General features: G+C 49.5%; 1 protein-coding gene across 5 annotated transcripts in view; it reads left to right on the top strand.

Annotated features, from left to right (window-relative positions):
* LOC149345374 (alkaline phosphatase-like) overlaps nt 1-20,074 on the top strand; it is a 244,372-nt gene that overhangs the window by 85,907 nt on the left and 138,391 nt on the right. For 4 of the 5 annotated variants that reach the window (XM_089546603.1, XM_089546601.1, XM_089546602.1 and 1 more), the window contains one exon: nt 19,684-19,917. The exons of the other annotated variant lie outside the window; for it this stretch is intronic. In XM_089546603.1, the coding sequence (XP_089402729.1) occupies nt 19,684-19,917 (234 nt within the window). The remainder of the gene's footprint in view (nt 1-19,683; nt 19,918-20,074) is intronic. 5 annotated transcript variants of the gene reach the window in all.

The raw sequence follows: 20,074 nt of genomic DNA, 5'->3' as shown, positions 1-20,074 counted from the left end.
TTTCCTCCCTTGTTGTCGTGCAGAAGCTGCTTACGAAGACTCCTTTTTACAGTTTGCACCGACCTTTCGGCAGCCCCGTTGGACTGCGGATGGTATGGCGGGCTGTACGTGCGTCGGATGCCACAGGCATCGAGGAAGTCCTGGAACTCCTGCGCTGAAAACTGGGGGCCGTTATCAGAAACCAGTTGTTCAGGGTATCCGTAAGCAGCAAACAGACTCCGCAAGCGCTCGATAGTCTTCGCGGCTGTAGTAGAGCGCATAGGAAACACTTCGACCCACTTTGAAAACGAGTCCACGCACAAAAGAAATGTCGTTTTTTCAAAGTCAAAAAAGTCCACATGCACTCGCTGCCAGCAGCGGGCGGGAAACGGCCATGGCTCGAGTGGAGAACGGGGAGCGCTATTTTGCATTTCTTGGCAAATGCTACACGTTTTTACCGTGCTTTCGATCTCTGCGTCTAGCGCTGGCCACCAGAGCAAGCTACGTGCGAGCATCTTCATGCGTGAAGCACCGGGGTGTTCCGTGTGCAACAGACTCAACACTGCATTTCTCATCTTTGTTTGCACAACAAGACGACTGCCCCATGTGACGCATCCCGCTTCCAGCGACAGCTCCGCACGTCTGTTATAGTACGGTACAAGTTGAGCATTTTTGATTTGTGCTGGCCATCCTTCAAGCGTATATCTGTAAACTTTGCTGAGAATGACGTCATACTTGCTAGCTTTGGCAACGTCTTTAGCCGTCAGTGGCGTAGTTTCAAAAACAGCGAGCGTATGTGTTTCATCAACGCTGTTTTCGGTTGCAACAGGCAGTCTGGACAGCGCGTCCGCCACTTCCATTTGAGATCCTTTCCGATATCTCAAGTCGTAGCGATAAGAAGCCAGGATTAACGCCCACCGTTGCATTCGAGCAGCCGCCAAAGATGGGACCTGCTTCCGTGGCCCTAAGATGCCTAGTAATGGTTGATGATCCGTGAACAACGTGAATGCCCTTCCATATAGGTAGCGATGAAACTTCTTGAGAGCAAAGATTATTTCCAGCGCTTCTCGCTCGATCTGGGCATAGCCACGCTCAGCTTGCGATAACGTCCTGGAAGCAAAAGCGACAGGCTTTTCTTGCCCACTGGGAAGTATGTGAAAAAGAACCGCGCCGAGCCCATACTGCGACGCATCACAGCTTAGAGCCAAGGGGCTTCGGATTGTAGTAAGCAAGTACCGGACTGGTCGTGAGCAAGTTCTTTGTTTTTCGGAACGCGCGAGAACACTCGCTTGTTCATTTCCAACGCGTGCCCTTCTTCAGGAGCTCGTAGAGCGGCGCAGCCACAGTCGCCAAGTTCGACAGGAACTTGGAGTAGAATGTTACCATTCCCAGGAAAGACTTCAGTTCAGTACCATTTGTGGGCTCCGGTGCACGCTCTATTGCCCTTGTTTTCGATCCCAGTGGCTTTATTCCATCCGCTGAAATTATGTGGCCCAGATAGCGGACTTCACTGCAAAAGACCTTGCATTTTTCCATGCGCAGCGTCACATTGTGCTCCTGCAATCGTGTCAAAACTTCTTCCAGCCTTTTCCGACATTCGTTCTCACTTGAACCTGCAATGATGACATCATCAATATAACACCCTACTTGAGGGATACCCTTGAGAAGCCCGTCCATGAGCGACAGGAATATGGCAGGAGCACTGGCAATGCCGTATGGAGCCGCTGGTACTGGTAAAGACCTTGGTGGGTGTTTATAGTTAAAATCGCCTTTGCATCTTCGGCAAGTTCTACTTGCTGGTAAGCGGCAGCAAGGTCTAGGACGCAGAATACTTTTGAGCCTGCCAATGTTGTGAACAAATCTTCTGGCAAGGGAAGAGGGTAGTGCTCAGTCAGCAGCACAGGGTTCACCGTGACCTTGTAGTCACCGCACAACCGCACTTTTGCTCCTCCGTCTTTCGGTACCACTACCAGCGGAGTCGCCCAATCGCTTCTGGTGACCCTTTTCAGTACCCCCGCCCGTTCCAAGGCGTCTAGCTCTTCGGACACAGCTTGCTTCAATGCAAAAGGCACGGGACGGGCCTTGCAAAATACTGTCTTGCTGTCTGGCTTCAAGAGGACCTGTGCTTTGTAGCCCGTTATCAGCCCCATCTGCGGTGAAAACAAAGCCTGAAACTTCTTCTTAAGTTCCTCCACGGCGTCGTCTTGCTGTATAGCATGAACTTCCTGCCAGTTTAATTTCAGCTTCCTCAGCCAGTTGCGGCCGAGCAGACACGGCAACACTTTCCCATCGTCATCTACTATCAGAACAGGTAGAACGTCAGTTTGATTAGCGTGCTCAACACGCACATCAGCCGACCCTACGACCGGCACTAGTTCTCCTGTGTACGTTCGTAAAGGAACCGTAGCCGTCGTTACTGTCAGATGGGGAAACTTACGAAGAAAAACTGACTTCGGCATGACGGTGACGGACGCCCCTGTGTCTATTTGCATCCTTAAGGCCTGTCCTTCCACCAGAACTGCGACACAGTATGCAGACTTATTTGTTGTCATACTGTATATTTCTTGCTCTTCGTCAGACTCATCGGTCGAGGTATCGATCGCATTCAGCGCGTTCGGTTTGCCTGTGCGCTGCCTGCACTTTGATTTCAAGTGACCTTGCTCTCCGCAGTTATGACACTTGTACTTGCGATATCGGCAATTATTGGCCGCATGGCGTTTACCGCAACGGAAGCACTCTACGGGCTCAGTCTTGCTTCGATAATTGTCCTTAGCACGGTAGCCTTGACTCAGAACATCAACTTCTAGTCCTGAGCGCCTTTGTGGTATACTTTTCAGCTCTTCTAGCTTTACTTGTTGAGTCTGGGTGGCGGCTAGTTCACGATTTAACGCAATTTTGCACGCCTCTTCGAACGTCAGCTTTTCAGCGGCAAACAGCTCACGCTGAGTGTCGACGCAGCGTAGCCCGGCGACTAGCCTGTCTCTAAGCGCTTCGTCGAGAAACTTGCCAAACTCGCAAGTTCTGGCCAGGTGCTTCAGCTGCACAATGAATTCGGCTACAGTCTCTTGCTCAAGTTGCAATCTTCGGTTAAATCGGCACCTTTCCGCAATCACGGACTTTCGGGGACTGTAGTATGTTTTCAGTAGCGCCGTGACCTCGTCATACGTTTTGCTGGCAGGGGAATTCGGAACTAGCAGGTTCTTCAATATTTCATACACTCGAGGTCCTACTACAGTCAGGAATACGGCTAGCTTCTTGCCTTCAGCCACATCATTTGCCAAGACGTAAAGCTCAAATCTTTCCAAGTAGGACTCGAAGCTGTCGCTCCTTTCGTCAAAAGTATCAATTTTTCCCACCTTCGCCATTGCAGCATCCGCCAGGCAGTAGTCTTCAGCAGCAACCGAAGAAAGCAGCCAGCCGCCTTGATCCCATCCTCGTCGCCAGTGTAATGTAGTAGCGTGCGGCAGCCGAGCGGCCTAAGCAGAGAACCAGCGAAGACCGGTGCAGGACAAGGAATCAGCGTTTATTTGTCTGACGCTTCTTTTATACGCAGCGGTTGCTTATCCGCTGCTGCTATCAGTGCGCGTCATGGCAAAGTGACGCGTCATGCACTTGACGCTATCACAGAATCAGGCTGCAGGTGATCATCATCCATATTAATTACGAGGAACTTTAGCGGCTAAAGTGGTGAAAGGCGAAAGCCTGAGTGCTGCATTATGCTACGCGATTGTTCACCTCACATTCTGTTGGTGCATTATTAACTGCCAATTAATGACGCTTAAGCTTCGCCTTTAGGAGTGGAACGCGACAGCGTGTTGTAGCGCTGCCACGGAGTCCAAGGAACGCCACCACCCGTTCGGCGCGATGCGTTGCCCTTTGAGCGCAACGCTTTTTGAGGAAAGGAAATGGGGCTGTAATTCTGCGTCATCTCGATGGACACCTGAGCCGCACCGTACGGGAAGGGAGGAAGTGTGAGTGAAAGAAGAAAGAGGGGCCGTAATGAAGAAAATGAAAATTGTATTTGAGGAAAGGAAATTACGCAGTAACTGTTTCACATATTTCGGTGGACACCCGTCAAAATTCGCGCGCGGTGACGTCACGACAATTTGGACCAATCTGAAAGGCGGACAAATACGCCTTTCTCGTTGGTAAATTGGTTTTTGAGGAAAGGAAATGCATCTGACTCGGTGGACACCTAAACCTCGCCGTAACGGGAAGGAAGGAAGATGGGAGTGAACGAAGACACCGTATTCACTAGACGCACCTTTGTTCATTCCAAACCATCGAGCTGGCATGGCGGAGTGGTAGCGTGCTCGACTCGCACTCCGGAGACCGGGGTTCGATTCCCAAGCTCGACCAATTTCCTACTCGTTTTATTTATTGATGTGGTCTGACTAGAAAGGTTAATTAGGCTAATTGGGTAATTAAGAAATTAACTAACCTCAATCCAACTTACTTGGAGCATCACTATATGATCCCTTCAATTGGTTGCATAGTTACTAGCCAAAGTACAATTGGCCCCGTTCGAAATTGGCGCACTGTGACGTCACGACCGTTTCGACCAACTGAAAAGCGTGACATTTCTGTCGACAACTGCTGCTTACAACGATGAGACATTGAAGGCTTTCGCCTTAATACGGCTTAAGCCGTACTACGTGCACAATTTCAGGGCGGGGTGCAAGACGGTCGCGTTCCTTCGGGCAGCACCTCGTAGTTTTCACCGATGCGACGCAGAACTGCATACGGGCCGAAGTAGCACTTTATGGGTTTTTCGGAGAGACCTCGATGGCGTACCGGCGTCCACAACCAGACCTTGTCTCCAGGGTAAAAAATGGCTGAGGCTTAGCTTAGGTTAAGCCTAGTGAGATGCGAAGCATATTGTCGCCGAGTTGCATATCGAGCATTTTATATATATATATATAGCGAAGTATACGCTTCGTTAAAGGAAACATATTTATTCAACTCGACGTTTCGATCGGAAGACCGATCTTCTTCAGGAGTGATTTTACATTGTGAATGCATCCCCTTTTATAGGGGCGGGCACAGAACAGGAAAGTGGGAAACACAAGGCACATAGCAGAAAAATACGCATAAAAAATTATTAGAGGCAGTGCGACCCAAACACACATAAAAAAAAAAAGAAGAGTGTGAGGAACAGGTACTCAGTCAAAAAATACAACGTCCAGATGCCGCCTCTGCTTTGTTAAGCACCACAGGCTTGCTTATTGACAGTCGTGTCCAGCTGGGAGGTGCTCGACAGGTGCGTGGCCGTGCAACAGCTTTCGTAGAAAAATGCGAAAACTTGTTCCTTCTCCTGGCCGCGAGACTTCTTATAAGCAGTCTAGTACTTCACGCTTTCGCAACCTATTTTCTTCAATGGCTGCCATTAACGCTTCAAGGAAAGTTTACTGGAAATTCCCACTCCACGCACCAACATGGGCCTTAATTGGAGATTCGCAGACCAAGCATCTGTACAACCATTTCGACGCTTCAAGCTTGTGCGCCCCGGCCTTCATTTCGCTACCCGGAGCCGGCATCAACGATGTAAGAAACCTGCTGGACTTGGTGCCTCCCAGTGTCACCGGACTGATCCTTCATTTGGGTACGAACGACATCTACGGTTCAAGCACGGACACGGTCCTTCGCCACTATGAGGAGGCCCTAAAGTTTATCCGCAACGCACGGCCTAAAATCGAGGTGGTGTATGACACATTAGTATTACCCCGGGCCCCTAACCGCCGACGAGGTTCCGGAAATAGGCGGACAGTGGAGAAATTCAATGAACGAGCCATTGAGTTCAACTGTAGACTGGTCCAACTGTGCGCCAAAACACAAGACGTGTTCTACATCCACCACTCCCTGGAGGCCTTCCCCGCGACCAGAGTCCTAGCCGCTGACGGGGTGCACCCAAGTTTTGGAGGCGTTTCGGTGCTCGCCTGGAATATTTACAACCTTATCCTCACTGCCAGACGACACTGCTTGGTCCCATGGCAGGATCACCTCACTTCCTCAGAGAAGATCCTCCCGTCCACCCGCATAGCTTCGAGCTATTTTGAGGTCTCAAGCAGAACAAATCATTATTCCAGTGGCCCTGCAGGGCCAGATTTCCCGACCATCGCTGAAGCAGATAGTCTCATCAAGCAGAAACAGACACCTGGTTTGCAAGGCTTCCGTCAGAAGATTCCTCCGAAAAATTCCTCACGGAATCCGCCGCGAAGAACTTCAGCTGACGCCAGGCCCCCGAGGGCAGCTTTGCTACCAACCCCAACACAGAGAGCCCCAGAGTGTACGGTGTCTTCATTCAAAGCCGCCAAACCAAGCAGAGTTGCGGCGCGAGACCCCACACCCGAGAACCAGAGCTCAACAGCAAATGCCCCGTCCCCACTACCGGCACCCATTGTACAGGCCGAGGCGTCACCGGATGCCACACCAACGAGCCCCGGATCACGGATGGCCCCCACCTCAGCACCAACAACACCGGCTTCTGGATCCCGGCAAGCTTCCGTCATCATCCAGGACTTCGGGAATGACGCCACCACGCCGAAACAAAGGTATGACCTCAGACGACGCTGTGGCTCAGCCCAACGGCTAAAGTTTAAACAATACTGACGGGCCGACCAAGCTCACGCGCCCACCAGCTCTCCCTCTACTTGTGCCACACGCTCTCGGAATTTTTTAAAGCTAAGAAAAATTATTGAGAAACGAATCAAGCACGAGCTCCACGTAAAATCCCTTCAAATATACCTTAAATCAGAAACTGTGCCGAAAGGACTTTTTGTATCTTTAACCCCATCCATTAGCAACCTTTCGGAATCCCATCGCCTAGCATGGAGCACAGAACTACTTAAAGCATCCATAAACCTTTTAAAGATAACAATTGAGCACTTCAAAAAGACGTTGGCATCACTAACACTAGAGGAGAGGCGGGCGCGTCAAAGCATGATACTCTCAACATCCGAGGTAAATAAGCTTGAGGTCTTCAAGTCTAACAAAACTCAGCAAATTTGGACGAAAAAACTTACTAAATTTTCCCGTGATGGCATCCTTGTCGAGGATTGTATAGAGCTCACAATGCCATTACAACTAGCAAGCCACATACCCACACCCGACAATTACAAGGAAACCGTAAACCAACATCCAACCACATTAGACCAAACACCCGAAGAGCCACACCTTCCGGAAAATATAATTAACCTGTCAAGCTCACAGATCACCCCCGAGGAAAAGTCACTGCTGTCGTGTGGCCTTAAATTCTGCCCAAGCCATAGCAAGTATAACGAGTACAAGTTACTCCAGGATCTAGATAACTTTTCGCGAACTCTCAGATTACGGGAATATTTCTTCGACAAACCGAACACAAATAATGTGCGGTACCCCCAATCTCAGGAACAGTGGACACCCAAAACTGGTAGGGACAGACATCTAGACCTATATATAAAAGCGGTACAAAAGGAGATTCTTCAAGCTTTTGGGACACGAAAATCTGGGCCACCTAACCTCACAAAAAAAGAGCGTAACGCCTTAGGCTCACTTAGCAAACGAACCGACATTGTCATCAAGCCCGCCGACAAAGGTGGAGGCATAGTTATATTAGACACAGATAACTACATTCAGGAGGGCAACCGCCAGCTCAACAACCCAAAATTCTATACTAAACTCCCATCAGACCCGACCGCTAAGCAAAAGAACATCGTAGAGCAAACTATAAAAAAACTAACAGATGAAGGTGAATTACCACCGCGAGTAGGTAAGGCGCTCACGCCAAGAAATTCCTCCGCGGGGCGCTTCTACATGCTTCCGAAAATACACAAACAGAATCATCCAGGGAGACCGATTGTTTCTGGTATTGGCACAATAACAGAACCGATCTCAGAGTATATCGATTCGCTCATCAAACATATACCTCCGAAACATCCATCTTACATACGCGACACTAATCACTTCCTGAAAGAATTATCGAATGTCACCTTCCCTCAAGGCGCTTTCCTAGTGACCCTGGATGTGGTATCACTTTACACTAACATCCCACATGACGACGGAATTCAGGCAATGGTTGGATCATATAAAGAATACAAAATTCTAGACACCCCTAGTCCAAGTGCCGTCGAGACACTTGCAAATTTGGTTCTTAAACTTAACACCTTTGAGTTCAACAACTCATATTATCTTCAAACTAGCGGTACAGCTATGGGCACAAAAATGGCTCCAAATTACGCCAACATATTTATGAACAAAATTGAATCTGACTTTCTGTCCTCATATCCAACAAAACCAGCTTTTTACAAACGCTTTCTGGATGACATATTCATAGTTTGGACAGAAACCGAGGACGAACTCATCCATTTTATCGCCTCATTCAACAAAATCCATCCCAATATCTCTTTCACACACACCTACTAGACCAATAAAATTAACTTCCTGGATGTTCTGGTTCGAGTAGAAGGAAGTACATTAATCACTAGTGTCTATAAAAAACCCACAGACAGACAACAGTATTTTCATTTCAACAGGTGCCACCCACGCCACTGCAAAACTTCAATCCCATACTCACAGGCCATCAGATTCAAACGAATTTGCTCACGATCGGAAGATTTTAACAAAAATGCTAATCGCATGCGGGACACTCTAAAAAAACAACATTACCCGTCTTCTATAATCAACGATGCCATTAAAAAGGCAGAAGCAGCTAATATTAATCATGTCATTAAGGAATCTCAGCCATCATCACAGCGCTGTAATCTTATACTAACCTTCACAAATAATCTTCCGAATATTAACAACATCCTAAAAAAACACTTTAATATCATAGAACAGAGTGACCGTCTTTCAAATATTTTCACAACGGTCCCCCAAGTAACATATAGGAGACCAAAAAATCTGCAAAACCATGTTGTCCATTCGACAGTCAATAAACCGAGAGCTGTAGGTTGCACACCATGCAAAAAAAGCCGATGTCAAGTCTGCAAACACATGGAAACCACGGCACTGGCTAAAAGCACCCATTCAAATTTCAAGCATTCTATCCGGGAAGACCTGAATTGCGATTCCAGCAACGTGGTTTACATGCTCGAGTGTGGCGACTGTCGAATGCAATACATAGGCCAAACAGACAATTCGTTCCGTTTCAGATTTAATAACCACCGCTCACATACCCAATCCCTCCCCAACCTCCCTCTTTCGAAACACCTCCGCGAGAAAGGTCACGAGTTTGACAAACTTAAAGTAACAATACTACAGAGTGGCTTCAAAAACACTCGTGAGCGCGAGCAACGAGAATCATTTTATTTTTAAATTTAACACAGTGCAAAATGGCATTAATGAAACTTACGGCACCCTCACCTCTCTTCCGAGGTCAGGGGCCTACGAAATTAAACAAAGCAATACTGACTAAGTCGTCTGAGGTCATACCCCTTTCTGCATGCCACACCTGTGCCACACCTGTGCCGTTTCCCCCCCGGGTGTGCTCACCTTATGGTCACGCGAATGCCGCACTATTTCTTTTTTTTCCTTTTTAATCTCACATTTTTTTTATATATTTTTTTCTTATATTTTTTTACATTCCTTCCAATACTTCCCCTCAACCAGGGGTGGGTGCACTATAGCTGGGTGCGAAGAAAAAGCACTACTTTAAAGGTTTTCTTTTACCTATTTCACTTTTTTTTTTCGAGGTTTCTTCCTTGCTCTGTTCATTTTCCTTTTCTTTTCTTCTTTTTTTTTCTGTTGTCTGCTCTCTCTGTTGGAGGGTCATATTTTATTTTTTTGCTCTCGCGGCCAGGAGAAGAAACAAGTTTTCGCATTTTTCTACGAAAGTTGTTGCACGGCCACGCACCTGTCGAGCACCTCCCAGCTGGACACGACTGTCAATAAGCAAGCCTGTGGTGCTTAACAAAGCAGAGGCCGCATCTGGACGTTGTATTTTCTGACTGAGTACGTGTTCCTCACACTCTTCTTTTTTTTTTATGTGTGTGTGGCTCGCACTGCCTCTAATAATTTTTTATGCGTATTTTTCTGCTATGTGCCTTGTGTTTCCCACTTTCCTGTTCTGCGCCCGCCCGTATAAAAGGGGATGCATTCACAATGTAAAATCACTCCTGAAGAAGATCGGTCTTCCGATCGAAACGTCGAGTTGAATAAATATGTTTCCTTTAACGAAGCGTATACTTCGCTATATATTCTTATAAGCAGTCTAGTACTTCACGCTTTCGCAACCTATATATATATATATATATATATATATATATATATATATATATATATATACCGGGTGTCCCAGCTAACTTGAACCAAGGGTTTAAAAATGAAATATTGGGGTCAGGAGAGTGAAACTACCTGCATATTGGTGACAGGCATTTGGCGCACCACAGGAAAATTTTTGTATTGCAATTACTTAACTAGTAATTAAAATAATTTTTTTTTAATTTTTAATATTGACTTTAGACACTAAGTGTGATTCGCAAAGTTGGAGAACACTTTCAGAAACCCCCATTCCATTATTCGCCATAAAGAAAACCTTACGTGTACCTCTTTTTTCGAGCTCGAAAGAAAGCCCGCGAAATACAAAAAAAACCACGTGACGAGCGCATTCGCGCGCCGCGATCGTGCTGCTCTCAACCGTGCTTTCAGTGAACGAAATCAGCTCCGGTATTCATTCGGCGGCCCCGTTTCAGAGGCAGGCCGATATCTTGGTGGTGGTTTCTTCGGCCGTGTCAGCCAGTTCGCGCGTGACGGTGTAAATTGCAGCGAGTGCGCTGCGCTTTGCAGTCGCGATAAAGACTGCCAAGCTCGAAGTTTTCAAATGAGAGGAGTTTTATTTGCCAGTTGCAAAGAAAATAAAAGTGGCGGTTTATGGCTTGGCTGTGCGGCGATGACAGCCGTGGCATGCGGTTGTCCTGACTCCATTTCATTTCGGTTTCTTACCAATAATAAAAAGTGCTCGAATAGGTCACCTTGTGCGACGATACAGCTATGGCATCTTGTAACCAAATCAGCCGTTGCATTTCGTATGACAGCCTCAGGCATGTTTAAACAGACTTCCGTTATTTTGTCTTTAAGGTCTTGCGGTGTGGAAGTTGGTGTGCTGTACACCTTGTCCTTGATATGACCCCACAAAAAGTAGTCCAGAGGTGTCTTATCAGGAGACCTGGCTGGCCAGTTCACGGGACCTAGTCGTCCTATCCATTTCTGCGGGAACGCTGCGTCGAGCCAGGTCCGAGCCTTGGCGCTGCTGTGCGCGGGGGCGCCATCGTGTTGAAACCACACATTTGTGGCCCTGGCGAGCGGTAGATCCGAAAGGAAGTCGTCAACGGGTCCTCTGAGGATATCATTGGTGTAGCGATCTGCTGTCAGCGTCTGGTCGAAAAACACAGGCCCGATCAAACTACCGTCGAAAAGTCCACACCAAACACTAAATGACCACTGGTACTGGTGCTGCGTCTGTAAAACCCAGTAGGGATTTGAATCGCTCCAGTAATGAGCATTGTGCAGGTTCACCTGTGAATTGCGCGAAAAACTAGCTTCGTCACTCCATATCACTTTGTTCAAAAAATCCGGGTCGTCCTGCATCTTTATCAGAATCCAATTAGCAAAATCGGTCCTGTTTTGGAAGTCCCGTGGCAACAGATTTTGATGAAGCTGTACGTGGTACGGATGCAGGCGGTGTTTGCGCAGTATTCGCCAAACTGATGACCTGGAGACTCCGGTATCCTCGCTCACGCTGCGCACGCTTGCTTGGGGTTCCAGAGCGAACAGCGATAAAATATGCGTCTCGAAGTCCTCGTCAAAAACAGGTGCTCTGTGTCGTGTGGACGTAAAACTGCCCATCCGTCGCAGCGTCTCGAAGGCACGCAGGATCGTTACTGAACTTGGCCGCCTGCCTGGGTGCCATTGTTGCATAAGGTCTGCAGCGCGCCTTCTGTTCCCATGACATGCACCTAGAGCCAGAACCATGTCTGCTTTCTCTTCATTTGTAAACGGCATGTCTGCAGTGCTAGTAATCACTACACCAAAGATTCAGTCTCGCATGAGAGTGGCATAAGAAGAGCACACGACAAACTGTGCTTCACCGCTGCTTCCAGCTTTCAAAATCCTCATTAGGAAACTGCAACACACAGCCGCCAACACCTCGCGGCGAAACATTATTCCCTGTATTTCTCTTTTGCTTCTGAGTGACAAAGCAGACTCGCCATCTCAGTATCTTATCAGATTGGGACTAAGTCGTCGTCGCCGGGTGCCAACTAGCTGACGCGGACGAAAAACCCCCGCCAAGATATCGGCCTGCCGCTGCAACGGGGCCGTCGAATAAAGGCCGGAGCTGATTTCGTTCACTGAAAGCACGGTTGAGAGCAGCACGATCGCGACGCGCAAATGTGCTCGTCATGTGATTTTTTTTGTATTTCGCGGGCTTTCTTTCGAGCTCGGAAAAAGAGGTACACGTAAGGTTTTCTTTATGGCGAATAATGGAATGCGGGTTTCTGAAAGTGCTCTCCAACTTTGCGAATCACATTTAGTGTCTAAAGTCAATATTAAAAAATTTAAAAAAATGATCTTAATTACTAGTTAAGTAATTGCGATACAAAAAATTTCCCGTGGTGCGCCAAATGCCTATCACCAATATGCAGGTAGTTTCACTCTTCTGACTCCAATATTTCATTTTTAAACCCTTGGTTCAAGTTAGCTGGGACACCCGGTATATATACATATATATATATATATATATATATATATATATATATATATATACATATATATATATATATATATATATATATATATATATAAAAAATGGCTGAGGCTTAGTGTAGTGTTTGTATCACGATAAGCAAACGGCCAACTCACGGCCACGTGCCGGTATTTGGGCACCGCCCCCTTGCCTGTCTGTATCTCGATATAAGCACATGCGTGTTGGTTTTCGCGGGGAGTCGTCGACCAGCGGTACGCGTGGTCTGACGGCCGGCTGGCAATAAACCCGAGTTCTTGTTGTACCTCGGCTACAATGTAGTTTCCCTTAGCACGACACGACAACTTTATGGCGACGAGGATGGGATTCTAAAGCAGAACGATGACCGATCCCACGGCGACCGTGAAGACGGATATTCAGCCAAGCGTACAAGAAGGACAACGACGGAGCGACTCGGAAACAGCCAGGATGGTCACGATTGGGCAAGTGGAATCTTTCGATGAATCTCAGTCGGATTGGGAAACTTACGAAGAAAGGATTAATGCATTCCTTAGAGTGAATAAGATTCCAGACGAGAACAAAGTAGATGCCTTCCTGAGTATCGTGGGTCCGAAGACGTACAAGTTATTGAAGAGTTTGACTGCCCCGAACGCTCCTACTAGTCAGTCTTTGTCAGAACTGCAGAAAGCATTACGAGAGCATCTGTCACCCAAGCCATCGGTTATTGCGGAAAGAGCAAGGTTTCACCGAAGACCGCAACAACAAACGGAGAGCATCGCGCAGTTCGTGGCAGGCCTCAAGCAATCTGCAGAAACATGCAAGTTTGGAGATAACTTAGAAGAAACTCTAAGAGACAGATTTGTATGTGGTATTGCTAGCGCTGGCATCCAGAAGAGGCTTTTTGTTGAGGATGCATCTCTGACCTTCAGAAAGGCGGTTTAGATAGCCTTATCAGTGGAGGCGGCTTCCAAGAACGTCACAGAGTGCCGACCTAGCAGTGCAACTCAGGAAGACCTTCAGAAGTTGTCTGCAGAAGAGTCCCTTGCACGGAACGGTTCAACATGCACGCGATGTGGCTTGCGTCATCGCAACCGGGCTTGCCGTTTCCGAACAGCGACTTGCTTTAAATGCCACCAAGTAGGGCATATTCAAAAAGTCTGCCGCTCCCAGCTTGAATCTGATTCGCACCCTTCGAATGCGAGCGGGCAAGACGCACGAAAAGGAAACTACCGGAGGCAAAGCTTCGGCGTGTTCGAGACCGAGGAAGACATCGAGCCATTGTTGCAAACAACACTCGAGAAACCACGTCAAGAGCCGATACGCTTTACGATGTGTATTCAGGGAATGCCGCTTGACATGGAGCTGGACACTGGAGCAGCAGTGTCAGTGTGTAAGGAGATAGCGCCACCCAGCGTCGTTTGTGAGGAGAAGAAGAAAAAGCACGAGGAGCGCGTGCGGAGGGAAACGCCGGGACAGGTAGAAGAGGATTACGTGGCAGAGAAGAGAAGAGCGCGGTGGGCGACGGACGTGGACGAGTTCTGCTGGCTCCTCGAGTTCCGGGCTTGGGCCTCAGCCGCAGACGTCCGGGCCACCAGACAGGGACATCCATCGTCGAGAGCCTCAACCACCAGGCCCAGGCGCCACTCTTCTCCGTCCATCCGTCAGCTGCTCCACACAGGCCGCCTCTGGTGCCTACGTGGCCTTTCCGGGATACCAGACCTGAGAACCGTGCTGGGAGCCCACAGACGCTTACGCTGCGGTAGCGTTGCATCGACATTGGAACACCCAGAGACTCCCTGACTGCCCGACACCCAGCCAGTCCTCCGCGCTCGTTGCTCGAATGAGAGACAAGTAGTGTGACTTTCCTTTTTGACTTTCTTTTTCCTGTACTTTTCGTAAGCACTTTGTTCTGTTCCCCCGTGTGTTTTTCCCGTGTGTTGTTGCGTTGCTCTCTTGTTTCTTTCTTTTTTTCACTCTCATACTGAAATTGGTTTCCTTTCCTATAAAAGCCGCCTCGTTTATTGTTTGTACTTTTGTGTTTGTGTAAAATAAGACCTGCAATCTCACAGATCCTCACACAGTGATGCCGTACAGTTTATTTCGCTCACGCTTCCCACAGATGAAGTTACGCCCGGCATCGGTGTTGCTTCGTACGTACACAGGGGAGTGCGTGCGCCCAAAAGGAGTGGTAACAGTAAACGTGAAGCATCAGCACCAGTCTCTCCAGCTACCTCGGCACATTCTCTGCCAGGAGGGTCCTGCTCTCATAGGACGAGACTGGTTACATCAGCTCAGGCTCAATTGGAGTAGCGTTAATCACGTAGGTGCGCAAGACCACCGGGACTTGGAACAAGTCTTAAACAGACATCCGCAGTTGTTCAGCGATGAACTCGGCGAAATTCAAGGTGAGCAAGCTCAACTTTCCCTGCAGCCAGAACAGCATCCAAAGTTTTGTAAAGCTAGAAGCATTCCGTTCGCACTGAAAGAAGCGGTGGAGAAAGAACTGGAAAAACTAGTTAGTATGGGCGTGATCGAACCCATTTAGAACAGTGCGACATAGCATTCAAAAAGATAAAAAGGCTGCTAATAAAAGCGCCGGTGCTCGCACATTATGGGTTTTTCGGAGAGACCTCGATGGCGTACCGGCGTCCACAACCAGACCTTGTCTCCAGGGTAAAAAATGGCTGAGGCTTAGCTTAAGTTAAGCCTAGTCAGATGCGAAGCATATTGTCGCCGAGTTGCACATCGAGCACGCCGCTTGGCTAGACGTTCTTCACGCTCTTCATCAGTCTCTGTAGCACGCCGCAATTTTTGCTTCTCATTCCAACGAGCAGCCCTGTCTCCAGGAGGCATCTCTATCCCGTGTACGCCTAGCAGAGGCAGGCGCACCCCCTTGTATAGCGCCGCTCCAGCATCACGTGCTCACTACAGCGCACCTAGCGGCAGACGCAGGAAACACATTGGTCGCGACGCCTCGCGCGACGGCGCGAGCTGGGGCCCCGTTTCTCCTATGTCCTTACGTCACGCATCACGTGGTCCTCCTTGGTCGCGACGCCTCGCGCGACGGCGCGAGCTGGGCCCCCGTTTCTCATCTGCTGTGACGTCACGCACCACGTGGTCATCCTTGCTCACGACGCCTCGCGCGACGGCGCGAGTTGGGCCCCCTTTTTCATCTGCTGTGACGTCACGCATCACGTGGCATGACATGGAGGTCACGAAAGGTCAATGGTAACGAGAACGCCGCGCTCGAGGAGCTGGGTTGGGCTATTTTAGTATGCTTCGCATAAAATGGACATCGCGTCGACGGAGATTGTACCGACGAGCGTCGGCACGCTGTTGGTGTAGGATGCGGAGTCTAGCGAGTGTCCGACCTTCTTCCGCGCGCTCGCAGACTAGTCGGGCATCATCTGCTACGTCAACAGGTTGCTTGTGCGGTAGCATAGCGTCAAGCATCGTGGTGACTTGCCTTCCATGGACCACCTGGAAAGGGGACATACCTGTCGTCTCCTGGACAGCGGTATTATATGCGAACGTAACGTAGGGCAGTACCTCGTGCCAACTGCGATGGGCGACGTCCACGTACATGGCGATCATGTCAGCGATTGTCTTGTTCAGCCTCTCTGTCAGCCTATTCGTTTGCGGATGGTACGCAATTGTTCGGCGGTGGCTGGTGCAGCTGAGACGGAGGATCTTCTGTGTGAGCTGGGCTGAAATTCGGCACCCCTGTCAGTGATCAAAACGGCAGGGGCGCCGTGACGGAGCACAAAGCACTCAATAAAAAATTGGGCTGCCTCAACAGCTGTTGCCGACGGAAGTGCTCGGGACTCGCGCGTATCGCGTTAGGTAGTCCGTCGCTATGGTAATGTACCTGTTGCCCGACTACGACGTTTGAAATGAACAAAAAAAAATCCATTCCGACTGTGTGGAATGGAACAAGTGGTGGTTCGAGTCATTGGAGAAGACCAGCTCGTCGTATGGGCGGTGTTTTGCGCCTTTGACGCTGTCGACAAGTTCTTATGTATGGACGAACGTACTTAGGAAGTGTTGGCCAGTAGTATTTTTCTCGAATAAGTGAAAGTGTCCGACTGTTCCCAAGGTGATCAGCTGTAGGATCGTCGTGGCAAGCTTCGGCGACTTCGGCGCGCAGGTCTTCCGGCACAACAAGGAGCCACGACCTTGGGCTGCTGTCGAAGTTCTGCTTGTACAATACACCATGCATTATCTTGAAAGTCGGCAGAATGCGCTGGAAAACGCGGGGCACCGCAGTGTCGTGTCCTTCCAAGTGCGCCATCAGCTGTCCAATCTGAGAATCACTGCGTTGCCGAGCAGCCATATCTGTCGTGTCGAATGCCCTAAGGAAGCCGTCCTCGTCGTCATTTTCACCTCCCGGTGCCGGCCCCACAGGGGCTCGAGACAAGCAGTCAGCATCATGGTGTTTGCGGCCGGACTTGTAGGTGATGGTGACGTCGTACTCTTGTAGCCGAAGGCTCCACCGAGCAAGGCGGCCTGCTGGATCCTTAATATTGGCGAGCCAGCACAGTGAATGGTGGTCGGTGACGACATGAAAAGGGCGACCATACAAATAGGGCCGGAATTTGGTGATGGCCGAGATGACAGCGAGGCACTCTTTTTCAGTTCTCGAGTAATTGCCCTCCGCCTGCGAAAGAGCTCGGCTGGCATACGCAATAACCCTCTCAGGGCCGTCCTGGAATTGCACAAGCACTGCCCCTAGTCCTTTGCTGCTGGCGTACATTTGGAGTTCAGTGTCGGCGTCTTGATCAAAATGGCCTAGTATGGGGGATTGCAAGGGCGTGTTTTAATTGGCGGAATACTGACTGCTGTTCCTCGGTCCACTCAAAGGCAACGCTATCCTTCGCAAGGCGGTAAAGTGGCGCCGCTATCTGCGCAAAGTTCCGAACGAAACGTCTGAAGTATGCACAGAGACCAAGAAAGCTTCGGACGGCCTTCTTGTCCGACGGTGGAGGGAAGGATGCGACGGCAGCTGTTTTCTCGGGATCTGGCTTCCCACCCACTTGGCTGACGATATGGCTGAGGACCTTCAGCTCACTGTATGTGAACTGGCACTTCGAAGGCTTGAACGTGAGTCCGGCGTTCCGAAGAGCTTGAAGAACTGCTTCAAGACGGACCAGATTGTCTGCGAAAGTGCTTGAGATGACAACGCCATCCAAATACACGAGACATGTCTGCCACTTCAGACCGGCGAGCACAGTATCCATGACTCGCTGAAATGTGGCGGGCGCTGTACACAGGCGAAATGGCATCACCTTAAACTAGTACAGGCCATCCGGGGTTATAAATGCGGTCTTCTCGCGGTCGCGCTCATCCCTCTTCAATTTGCCAGTATCCACTCTTCAAGTCGATGGACGAAAAATAGCGGACATGACGAAGACGGTCGAAGGTGTCGTCGATGCGTGGTAGTGGATATACGTTCTTCTTGGTCACCTTGTTGAGTCTCGCTAGTCCACGCAAAATCGAAGGGTCTTGTCTTTTTTCTTCACTAGTACTACAGGTGCGGGCCACGAACTGTTGGATGGTTGGATGACGTCGTCGTTTATCATTTCGCGCACTTGCTCCTATATGGTTTCCCTTTCCTTCAAGGAAACGCGGTACGGCGACAATAATTCGATGCTTGGCGACGGGCGTCTGGCGAACTCGGGATGTCGTCGCGAAACAGTCGTTGTACCGATGCAAAAGAGAGCAGTTCGCGTGTTTGGGAAGGCTTAAGGGTAGGATCGGTATCCAGGGGCAACGTTGTAGGGTCTCGTGACCCGGGCGGGGCTGCCTCCTTAGGCAGCTCAACAGGTTCACGAACGTCGCTAAGTTCTTCCCTTTGGGCTATAACTGACCCTTTCGTCAGGTGCTGCGGCTCGATCCTGAAGTTGGTCACGAAGATGTAGGCACGCCCTCGTTGAACATTTGCTACCCCTCGCGCAACACCAATGCCACGCGTAAGTAACATCGGGACACTGCCTTCCAGAACGCCTTCTCTACTCTTCTGTGGTTGCATGCTTTGGCGCTGCTCCTTTTCGTCTATTCAAAATGCAGCAATTAGCCCAAAAAGAAGTTTTATTGAAATACCATCGGCAACACCTTGTTCTACTTCTGAGGAATTAAGCTTCTGCATTGTTAACCACTGTTCAGAGATGATCAGAGAACCGCAACGGTGGCATCCACCTCGCATGCGGGAGGTGCGGGGTTCGATGCCCAGTGCCGCCGAGTACCCACCGGTGATACAATGGGTATAAGCTTTCCCCTGCCTGGTGCTCTTCTTCATCACGGTGAAATGCTTGGGAAAAGGGTCTCTGACCCCACCTTGAGTAGAAGAAAAAAACCTTGTCCCATGGCGCTCTTCGGCCGAAAACGCCCTCGCGCAAAAAAAAAAAATGCATCACCATCTGTTCTGAGATGAACCTGCTATCCCGACTTCAGGTTGGATTCTAAACTTTCCACTGATGAACCAAGTTTTCAAGGCAATAAACCTCAAAGTTCTCCACCATGTGCTTCAGCTGTTTAAAACAATGAGTGCCCGTCTGCACATTATTTTAAATGTCGATGCGATAGTTTTCAATCCTTTCAAATAAATCAGAGCCTTTATCATAGGAACTCGGGAAAATTGAATGCTGGTTTCCATTTTATGCGAATTATTTTTCCTGTATTATATTGCCACCTAGTAGTATATTATCAACTAATTCATAAGCACGCTACGGAAAGGAAGATGATAGGTGTGACGATAAGTGGCGGGAAATGAGCAGAATGGTTCAGGGAACACACGGAGGCTAAGGGAATGTAATGCGAAGGCAAGATGACCGCTGGTCCTTAGAGTGTCCGAGAGGATTCCAAGACAAGGCAAGCGTAGCAGGGGGCGCCAGAAAGTAAGGTGGGCGGATGAAGTAACGAATTTTGCGGCAATGCACAAGACAGGGATTCCTGGACAGATATGGGAGAGAGAGACCTTCTTCCTGCAGTGGGCGTAGCCAGTGACGACCTTCCTCTGTGTGTTCTCGCAGCGGATGCAGTGCCACAGTGACCCAACCACGCACCTTCCGAGCATCATGCAGTGGGCGCAGGAGGCCGGCATGTGGACGGGCATCGTGACCACCACCCGGGTGACGGACGCCACGCCCGCCGCGGCCTACGCGCACGCCGGCTACCGCAAGTGGCAGTCGTCGGTCCCCGAGGGCTGCGCCGCCAAGGACATCGCGCGACAGCTGGTCCAGTCCACTCCGGGCTCGCGTTTCAGGGTGAGAACTACACTCCGGGGAGCAGTTTATCAAAAGACTGGCTGACAACAAAAAGCGAGCGTGACTCCACTTTGGAGGCCCAGTGGTGCGAGACCCTGCGAACGGCCTAATGAAGGAAAGTAGGAAGCGCCACTGCGACGACCCGTTCAATCGGCGC

The sequence above is a fragment of the Amblyomma mixtum genome, chromosome 5 (assembly GCF_055824585.1).
Source record: "Amblyomma mixtum isolate Tamu chromosome 5, ASM5582458v1, whole genome shotgun sequence".
Lineage (NCBI taxonomy): Eukaryota > Metazoa > Arthropoda > Arachnida > Ixodida > Ixodidae > Amblyomma > Amblyomma mixtum.
This window is presented reverse-complemented; position numbering and strand designations above follow the sequence as displayed.